Source organism: Poecilia reticulata, linkage group LG9 (genome assembly GCF_000633615.1).
Source record: "Poecilia reticulata strain Guanapo linkage group LG9, Guppy_female_1.0+MT, whole genome shotgun sequence".
NCBI lineage: Eukaryota > Metazoa > Chordata > Actinopteri > Cyprinodontiformes > Poeciliidae > Poecilia > Poecilia reticulata.
In genome coordinates this window covers 28,328,434-28,338,692 of record NC_024339.1, presented here as the reverse complement: position 1 = coordinate 28,338,692, position 10,259 = coordinate 28,328,434, and the positions used below count along the sequence as shown (strand labels likewise).

General features: G+C 40.0%; 2 protein-coding genes across 5 annotated transcripts in view; one reads left to right on the top strand and one right to left on the bottom strand.

The window, feature by feature from the left end:
* The window catches only part of LOC103470553 (L-serine dehydratase/L-threonine deaminase), a 6,939-nt gene extending 5,802 nt beyond the window's left edge, over nucleotides 1–1,137 (bottom strand). Inside the window, exons 1-2 of one of the 3 annotated variants that reach the window (XM_008419090.1) lie at nucleotides 1,082–1,137; nucleotides 807–958 (exon numbers count right to left, since the gene is read on the bottom strand). Coding sequence is in view for 1 of the 3 variants with exons in the window: in XM_008419088.2 (XP_008417310.1) it covers nucleotides 116–180 (65 nt within the window). In the remaining 2 variants the exon portion in view is untranslated. Of the gene's footprint in view, nucleotides 1–115; nucleotides 219–806; nucleotides 959–1,081 lie in introns of those variants that run through there. The other 2 variants (XM_008419089.1, XM_008419088.2) reach the window with 2 other exon arrangements.
* A 3,467-nt stretch (nucleotides 1,138–4,604) lies between these two features.
* The window catches only part of LOC103470552 (tetratricopeptide repeat protein 28), a 229,247-nt gene continuing 223,592 nt past the window's right edge, over nucleotides 4,605–10,259 (top strand). The window contains exons 1-2 of one of the 2 annotated variants that reach the window (XM_008419086.2): nucleotides 4,605–4,884; nucleotides 8,450–8,749. In XM_008419086.2, coding sequence (XP_008417308.1) covers nucleotides 4,855–4,884; nucleotides 8,450–8,749 — 330 coding nt within the window. In that variant the 5' untranslated portion in view covers nucleotides 4,605–4,854. The remainder of the gene's footprint in view (nucleotides 4,885–8,449; nucleotides 8,750–10,259) is intronic. The other variant, XM_008419085.2, reaches the window with a different exon arrangement.

Genomic DNA, 10,259 nt, shown 5'->3' with positions numbered 1-10,259 from the left:
TCGCTTTTCCGTACGCTAACAACCTCCTCCTCCCATTCTCGCTTTTCGGTACGCTAACAACCTCCTACCCCCCAATTCCTCCCCCCATTCTCGCTCTTCAGTACGCTCTACCCACCTGCTCCAAGTACACCTCGCTGCAGCAAACAGAAAGGGGCGGGGACGGACCACTGTCAGTCTCATACGTTATTTAGAAGTGGGACCATTGCAATCCGGAAGTGAAGGGGGCGCTATTTCCTATACTTCCGTTTTTATTTTCTTTTGAAATCTGTGATATATTTTTATTTTTAATAAGGATTTTCGCTCTCAGAGTGTATTTGAACTTCTTTCTTTTATTCTTTTATTTACTTCAGGGCAACTCAGTTTTTAGCAAATTCTGTAGCTTTCGGTTTACTTCTAAATCTGCTCCTTAGTCGCATCTTTTCGGACTTGCTACTGCCTCTAGTGGCGTGGGGGAGGTAACACAACTAATATACTTGCATTACTAAATCAGAATACCACAAAATCTTTATTATTTATTATTAATTCTGACATTACTGGGACAGTAAAAGTTAAATTCCCTCACAAAAGAACATACCTTTTCATTTTCTTAAGGAAGTAGAACTAATTAAAAGTGATAAACAAGAACCGAAAGTGATTCCAGTTTTACTTAATGACCAACTTGTTGAAACTGGCAAATTTTAAATTCCTTGTGTCATTCCTGGACAGTCAGTTCAACACAAAACACTGGTTATATCTACAAGAACTGTTCTCAGAGACACATTGCGCATAGTTACGCATGCAGCTGGTGGATTCATGTCGAAACAAACCTCAAAATGCCTTATATCCTTATGACAGGACAGGTGTTGGCTACACATCGGTGGCTTTAGATTTAGTTTCCGAGTTGACCAGTCAGAAATATTCCAGAAAGAATGCAGGCATGTCAAAATGAGCTCAAGTCGCTCTCTGGATATTATTGGCTCTGAAAAATACATTTCATTACATTATTGCCCCCCCTTCTCGTGTTAAGTCCACATGGAAACTTGGATCCTTTTGATTCTTCCCCCCCATCATTGCTTTTTGCTTTGAGAGTGCTTCAACTTACCAGAGCAGGACAGGAAACCAAGCAGGGGTTTGGATGTGATTTATCCTCAAAGCTCTTATATCTGGGCTTTTTATGTATGTTAAATGAATATATACCTGCTTTAAGAGTGGGCTTACCAAAAGGGACACACCTCCATCCAATCATCTGAAGGCATTCTGAGAAGCGGACCCCTCCCCAGTCACTGCCAGGACAGGATGGGGTGAAGATCAACGAGTTTTCACCCAATGCTTTTTATCCCATTCTTTCTAGCTGCCAAAACCTGTCAATATCAGATGTATTCATTTAGATGTTCAAGCAGTTTATTTTGTCCTAGCTTTGTTCACCACCCAAAAGGGACCAAATGAAAGGACTCCTGCAGGCGGATCTTATTTAAAAAACGCTTTAACTCTTGCGTGAATCAGCATAATTGTCATTTCTCCACCTTTGAAGGGAACAACATGACAGTTTTACGGTTAAGCATTTGCATGTTGTCCCCCCTCTAAAGGAAATGTGCTCACAGCTGGCACTGCCAAAAGAGGTGAGACAATTTTAGCAGCTGCCAAAAGCAGCTTTCTGGGCCAGTTCTGGGTGAGTGGACGGTTCAAACCTGAATGAGCCGGAGTTTTGGCTGATGAGCCGGACACAGGGCTGTAAAATCTGTCTACTTGGCGGGCTGAAAATATCTGTCCAAGCCGAAAGCAAATTTGTTTTAAACATGATGCAAGCAGTGTTGAGATTTACTCAGCTTTTCAGTTCTGTTTTTTTTTTTTGTTGACATGGACTTGCAGTTGCCTTTTATCTGCCGAGGCCTGTTTTTTATCTTAAATGAGAAAAAAAACAACTATTTTAACTCTTGTATGTGTTACATAATGAAAAACCTGATTAACGTATGCTCTTATTTATGATTTATTTGACCTAATTCAACATATGTGTCACTCTGTGTGAAAGAAAGCAAAATTATTCTGTCAGCTAGAAACAAATCTAAGGCTTGAAAAAAGTAATTATTCTGGATTTTCTTTCTAAACCCTTTTTTGAAAGAATTGAGAAACCTGGTTCAAACACATTAAAGAGAAAAAGCGGATTGATGTCTCAGAACCTGTCTTATCTGTTGATTATCAATCAACAGATTGATAATCAACAGATATCAATCTGTTGAAATCTTTTCAAGAATATCAACTGATCAAGAATCAATAATTTCTCTGATCAAAACTATGCTGCTTATTCAATACTCTTATTCTTCCTTAAGGTATGATTTTAACAAAGTTTAAGACAAATGTCTGTGTTTTTGCTCCAACACCAGAGACAGAATGAACAGTGAGAAACGGCAAAGCTGTTGTTAAATATGTTCTAAACCCTTAAACCCTTAAGTTAAATTCTCGGTTAGAATTTGTGAAATGTTTTCAGTTAATAGGTGTATTTATGCATTTTCCTATTTTTGAATCAACAGCTACCATGACTGTCAGTCACCAGGTCGGAGGCTTCCTGGTTAAAGATTCTCACACCACCTCCTGGTGAGGATCTGCTCTTGCAAGAAATATATGAATCTGGTTTCCTGTGCACTTTGGAGCCAAAACTGTGCATGCAGTTACTAGAGATTTAACATTAGAGATGGCATCATGGTTAATGTGATGGTCAGCAATGTTTTATAGCAAGAGGACATCCAGTCTGACTCATTTGGAGTCGCTCTGCCTGGAAATGTGCCTGTGTTGATTTTCTGATTTATGCACTGGCATAACAACTGAAGAATTTTACATAAAATCATTAGGTGCATCTATTCAACAAAAATAGAGACCCAAAATGGCACCTTCTTTATAATCTTTCCCGGCAGTGTTTCCTGTAAGGCCAAAATGGCCACTTTATGGCCAGACCCTTGAACCACAGACCACAACTATGGTAATATTACTTTAAGTATACTCAATTTCCATGTAAGTAGCTGTAAATTAAAAAAATAACTGCTTACATGCATCTTGGTGACCTACAGTAGCAATAAAATATCAGCTAAAAGCAAGTAAAACACAGTTATCATCTCGTTCATACGCTGAGCAGTGAACTGTCTGGCCTCTACGCTGCAGAAAGATGAAGATTCACTACTTTCAGTAACTTAGATGACTGTTGGAAAGTATGTGGTGGTGCAGTTGGAGGTGTGGAAGCTAACAAAGGGGCACTGACATGTTGAAATGTGAAGTTTATGTATGTTCACAGTAGCGACAAGCCGCTTACACCCATTCGTTTGCTGAGACATCGACAGGCAATGTTGTCTATAATGCTTCACTTCTGAATAACCTTTTTCATTTTTCTAACTTCAGATTGTCAATAGAAATCCAGTTGCTTCCCCAGTGCTGTTGCCGAGGTTTTTGTCGAGTTGTAGAAGACAGAGTTGGTAAGGCTGTCAAATCATGAAGAAACTACAACGAAAGTCCTAAAACTGCAGATGTTGTTCAGTAGCAAAAAGATATTTACACAAATGTATTGTTTGTTTATCACGTCATATTGTTACTGTGACATTCACCCACATCTTTGCATTTCGCATGTTCTCCTGTTATTGTGTCGTGATCATAATAAAGTATTTGTTGCAAACTAGCAAGCCCACCACAGACTGTGCTCCAGACTTTCTGCAGTGGTGTGTCAAGCTTTTTTCTTTCCCCCATTAAGTGCAAACTGGTAGCAGCACAAGTGGCAGGCTTGATTGAAATAAAGGGGGATAGTTCAGCTGATAAAAGTCCAACATGTCTGAGACAGAAGATAAGAGTCTAGAGACCAAAAATCTCCAACACCACGGCACTAACTCCTGCTTTTATAGAGGCACTGATGATCAGCTAATCAAATGCTTTTATGAGCAGCTCCTAGCTGCTACATTTCCTCTTGAATCTAATAGAAGCAGAAAGAAGATATTTCCTTACACGCATTTTAAACGAATATCTGTTTAATAATTAATGACAGAGTTCTGTTGTACACTTTAGGTTTCATTTAAACCGTTTTTGAACCAACTCAGCTGACTGATGTTCTGGTATGTAAACCCACAGAGTTTTTCTTGTGACATAAAAAAACCCCCTTATTTCTTAAAGTTCCCTAAAGATGTTCCTTTTAATATCTAATATCCAGCGTTATGCATAGCCTAATAGTTCATGCATGGCAACATAAAAGATTTGCCACTGAGCATGGGCCAGCATATGCAGCAAAGTTAGTGTTTGATTTCTTTCTTTCATACAGTTGCAAGTTTGTATATTTTACCAGTAAACTTAATTTACAGTAATTTTACGTGCAATGCTGTCTAGTTGAATGGACACGTAAAAAAAAAAAAATACCAGGGGATGATTGGAAAAGAAAACCACAACATAAATTCTGCGCAAAGAAAAAAAAAAGTTTCTCAAACAGTTTTACAAAGAGTTGATCATTCATCTGCACACCTAACCGATACATTATGGCCTGACTTAGGAACTTTATCCTTCCTCTGTGCGCGCAGCAGATCCGCTGTGGCAACAGGGGGAGAGAAGGAAGGAGAAAAACGGAAAGAAAAAAAAAAGGAAAAAGATTTGACAACATGGCGCACTTTCCTTGACGAAAGTTTCTCCTGGACAGCGTATGCAGCTCAGCTTTTCGTGGACTTCATTTGGCGCTTATCGACCATCTTCTACGACGCAAAGAGGACTTTCTTTGGACAAACTTTGAAGCACTTCTTGTTGCACACAGACACGCGCACACACACACATACAAAAAACTCGACACTAAATCTGCAGAGACTGGGATGGGATGAGACCGATAAGCCGTTATACAAACACACGCAGTCAGCCAGGATGGAGAAGCAAGCGACTCTGAAAGAAAAGGTAAACAACTTTGCAGAACAATGGCTTTGCTCGTTGTTGTTTTTTCTCTCTCTCTTTTCTTTTGGGTCCGTTTTATTGCTCCGTGTATATTTTTGCTCCGCATCCAGGGGAGAAAATTCCAAAATGACCTCGTAAAAATCTATCGATTTTCCAGCCGTGCGTCCTGGGCTGCGCAGTGGACGTCTGGGGACTACTGGAGCAGACACTAAACAGCATGGAAGGGTTTTGTTTTATTATTAATGAGGAAGGGCCAATCGTGCAAAAACACGTATTATTGTTGTTTTAGAAGCTTGCATTGCTTACATAGTCCGTAGCAGAAAGTTAGTTCCCTCATAATCCCCTCAATCTGACCTCTTTGTCTGCATGATTAAGTCTGAGTGGAATTGAGTGGATCTCCGTGTGATCACGTTGGAAGTATGTGTGTTTTGTGCTCTGATGTGTGCGTGTGTGTGTGTGTCCTGTGTTGGTGCAGGCTCTCATTATCTCTCCCATCTCCACCCTTCCTGCCAGTGCTGCTCACATACAGAAGGCAGCCCCCAGTGTGCTGCTGCAGATTCCTGTGGAAGGAGAAAGCTGCATGGGACCTCTGATCTATTATAGATCCCTCTCCTGACACCTCACTGGGTGCATGTTGGCATGGGTGACGCCTGCAGAGCGGATGTCACTCACCCGCTGCGTATGTGTGTTTGCTCCAAGCCTTAAAGTCTACCATGGAAACACCACAGAGCGTCCAGGTGACCTGCAGCTCTACTGAGGCATTCACCAATGTTCACATGTTCGCTGTGCAGAGAGACTAGCGAGCCCTTTGATTAGCACCGATGCTGTACTGTGACTTTGCTTAACGTTGAACTCGCTTGATCCACAGAGCGGGTCCTCTCTCTCTCTCTGTAGGCCTCTGGAAGTAATTACCAAGCTTGCCCTATCCCACAATTCAGCTGGAGGAGGTGTGGTGAGAAAAGAGGTGCAGTGGACGCTGGCTCCAGAAATGAAAGGCCGAAGATGGATTTCTGGATTTAGTAACTCTCAGCTAATATTTTAATGTTAACAACGCTAACCTACATTGTGCAATCAGTCGGTTATTGTGCCGTCGCTGGAGACCTGGAGTCAGGTTAGCTGCTCCTCCTGCTCGGAGAGGGACTGAGGCAGCAGGGATAAACGAAACGCAAGAGCACAGGGGGACTCAGGTTGAGCCAGGAAGGAGGAAATTCGTCTGTGTCTTTATTGGGTTCAGTTTTACTCAGCCGATGCCTGTTTGAACAGCTGGGTCCAGATAAATACAGTTCTAACAGATGCCAGCAGCAGAAGCACATTGAACTGAGCTGCAGTTTCAAGAAATTTTTAAAATGGATATTTTTATTGCACTACTATAATCTCACACAGCGCTTCTTTTGCATGAATTGCATGGGAATACAGCATGGCATGGAGGAGATTAACCCGTGGCTCTCTGCTGAGGTGTCCAGGAAGCCTGGGTTGCTTTAATGGCAATGTTTAGTTTGACTGCATTGTTAAGATAAGATATGATTAGATATACTTTATTGTCCCCTAAGGGAAATTCATTGAGAGCAGAAGTGCAAGATACAGACAATAACATACTGACATAAAAGTACAGTACAGATCATAAGAATACAGTTTGGACCGATTTAAACGATTTAAAACTTCAGTACCACCTAATAAAAGTGAATATATGTAGCCCGGGAAATACTTAGCCTCACAGGACACAATAACTGGGGTTCTTAATGTGCAGTATATTTTATTATCAGTTGGAACAGACTGAACAAAGCTGTCTTGTTCCTTACTGTTGTTCAAAAATCAGAACATAGATGCACCAAAACATTTGGTAAATATTCATGAAATGTGAAATGTGGCAGATCTCAAAAGAAAATACAATATGTAAAAGAAAAGAAATAAAAATACGGCAGTGGCCTCTGGCTGCACAAACAAAATACAGAGAGCTGTANCATAACTGAAACAAAATCACTTAATAGCATTGCTACCGTAAGATACAAGAAAACCAACACTTTGAAACAGTACAATTATTTAACCAAAATTTACCACCTGGCTACATATATAAAATAAAAACGACTTGAAGGAGTGCCATAAAAGGCCTTCCCTGCCATCCTCTGAATGCAGCGTTTTGCTGATGGTAATAATTCATAGTTGCCGAACAGAATGTGGGATTGCTGACTGGGGTGTCTTACGTGTTCCCCTTAAAAATGGTTTCTAAAACATCTTAATTATTGGATCAGGCAAGTTTATGATCCAATCAAGCACAGGGATACTATGGTCTTCAAATCAGGAATTTGTATTTTTGGAAAAATGAAACCAATGTCTCCATAACTATGAAGTGTTCATGAAGTTTCCCACTTAGGCAAGATACTTTGGACATTGTCTGTGGATGAAAAGTGTCTTAAGTCATGAAGGTGACAGTCGTAATCCATGATTCGGATCCGTCTCTATGCGGTGCTGGGATGGACAGCGTCGTGAACTCTTCGAAATGCAGCGAAATGCAGCAGACACCAGAAACTGGCTTGAATAAACTGCTGGGGGGGAGACGGTGATACAGAACACGCAGTCAAAGTGTCGCAGAAATGATTCACCAGACACAAAATCAACCTTCTTCATGAACACTGGAGAGAACCTGTGTTGATGAACGAAGCGAGCAAAAGAGAGAAACTGGGATGTGATGATCTCAAGAGATTGGACAAAGAAGAGTAGACAAAGACTTTTTTTACTTCAGTTTTGAGAAATGTTTTTTGGTGAAAACGGGTGTGCTGCCCTGACTGCAAAGGGGATTATTCAAATTATTGACCAGGGTGCCAATAACGGTGCCGGCTATGACTTAACATAAAAAACCCAACAAAAATTAAAGGTTTCTTAAATGTTCAGTGAAAGATTGCGCAACTTCAAAATCATGCTTATTGTAGCTTGCATTTTTAGACATTTTGCTAATTTTTACTGTTGATCACAATCAGTTTCTCGACAACAAAGAGAAATATTTCAAAATAACTAAAGTCATCTTAGACTCTTTTAAAGTCTGTTAAATTTATTTAGAGCAGGACATAACTCATTTGAAAAAACAAAACATTAATTTGTAGATGAAAAATGTCAGAATCTCCATGTTTCTATCAGCAACTTTAGAATGTCAATAGTTAAAATATAGAAACCACTGTTTTGTTTCATTAACACCTGAATTTAAGTCTAGAATTAGGTTTTTTTCTTTTATTTAACTGAAGATCTGCATTTGATGCGAGACGAAAGGCTTAATTTGTGCGACTCTCTTTGACGCCATCCTTCATTAACATTCCCTCACACTTCAGCTGCTGTTTGTGTGTCAGTGGACAGCAGGCGTTTTGGCAGCCAGAGCTCAGCACTGGAATATCCAGGTTTATTTGGCTGCTTGTTGTGGTTTTACCAGAACGCTTGTTGGAGCACTGCCTTTGTTAACAAAATTAGTTTCACCTGTGGTCCTGGGAAAGGGGGAAAAAAAAACCCAAAATCCCCTGCTATGTTCTTTGTTGGCACTTTTTCTAGTCAAGTTAATTTGTCTCTCTTTCTCTTTCTCCAGTTTTCTGTCTTTGGTTCTCGGACAGCGGGAAGGCCCATTCGGTGCGTTGCTGTGGACGACGGGTCGAGGTGTGCACTAAGTAAGGCTGAGTTCATGGAGAAAGTGCGGCAGAGTAACGAAGCGTGTCAGAGGGGCGACTTCCAGGAGGCCGTGCGTCTGTACGGCGATGCTTTGCAGGCCGACCCACAGAACTGCATCCTGTACAGTAATCGATCAGCAGCGTTCCTCAAGCTGGGCCAGCACCAAGCAGCTCTGGAGGATGCTGAAAAAGCCTGTGGGCTCAATCCCAAGTGGCCAAAGGTAAGGATTCCTGCTTCACTTTTCCCCCAAAAAATGTATTAGTAGGGGTGTGACCATGCACCTATATCACGGTCTAGTACTAAACCGAGTTATTGGGTCATGGTTCAGTACGAGTTTGGTACAATAGCAAAATGAAGCAAATGCAACAACCAAGTACTTTTAACAGGGAACTCTGCGTTAGCAACAGCAAATAATGCCTAATTGTGAGGTACAGTTTATAAGTTTATTTCTTTAAAAATAAAAACTTTCTGAAATTCTTATGCAGTTTAAGTTAAAGAGAAACTAACAGTCCTGTAGTTGTGTGCACTGTATTATAAGTAACTCTGTTGTTACCTGACTAGCTTTAAGCAGTGCTCAAGAGAAACTCTGCTAAAAACAAAAGTAAACTACAGCCATAAGACTGACTTTAAATACAAACTACACAAAAAATGTGGCGAACAATCTGAGGACTCGCTGTGCAACCCGAAGCAGAGAGAACCAAGAACAAGTTTTAGTCGCCATCTTTCTCTGAAGTCAGAACATGGTTCTAATGATGAAACAGAAGCTAACCTTGCTGCTCTCCATTTGCTAATCAAACCAGTGGATTATGCTAAGTGCTCAGTGACAAGCTAACTGCTGTTAGCAATTCTAGTTAGTGTAGTTCTGTTCTTATGTGCTAATGAACATATCCACTACATGTACTACATGTGAAAATTATTTAATAAGATCAAAACCAGGAGTCGGCTTTACTACTAAAGCTAGCTGTACTCTAAATGGGCAGAAGTCATATTGGATTTGAGATTGCCACTCAGATGTTCCACTTTTTGTCCAATTTTCACTTCAATTTGTATCTTGAACATTTGTGATTCCAAATGAAAATTGAATGCAAAATTAAAGTACAACCTTCATCCAAGGTATGGCCAGTGAGCAAGAACTGACTTTGTTTTCTTCTTTTGCAAAAAGATCAAAGTGAAAAGTCACTAATATTTAACACTCACTGACCTGATGTTACAATGTTTGAACACTAGGAGTCACTTGTTAAAAACTAATTAGTATTTATTAAGTGCTTGACAATGCCTTGTAGGGTATTCAATGTTGCTTATTAAACTTTATTTGTATTTTTATATTGCATGACGAGCTCTAAAGTTTAAAAAGTAACTTCAGATATCAAGAGTTTAAAATAAATACACAAGCAGCATGTCGTTATATAATTATTTGGCTGCCCATTCACTCTCCCATATCTCAGCTACCACTGTGTCATTGTTCTCTAATGATGAGGAAAAAAAGATAAATAAAAAAAGTGGTTGATGGGAGTCCAGTCCACATTTTATTACCATCCATTCGTGCATCGTTTTGGTGTGGAGTGCTTTATATGTTAGCTTAATCAATTAATGTTCTTTGGTTAAAATCCAATGAAAAAACATGTGTGAACCCTCTTAATAAGTGATATACGGACCATAAGGTTCAGTAATACTATATGTACTATTACACCTCTATCTATTAACATTTATTTTCTGGGTGACGTCTCATT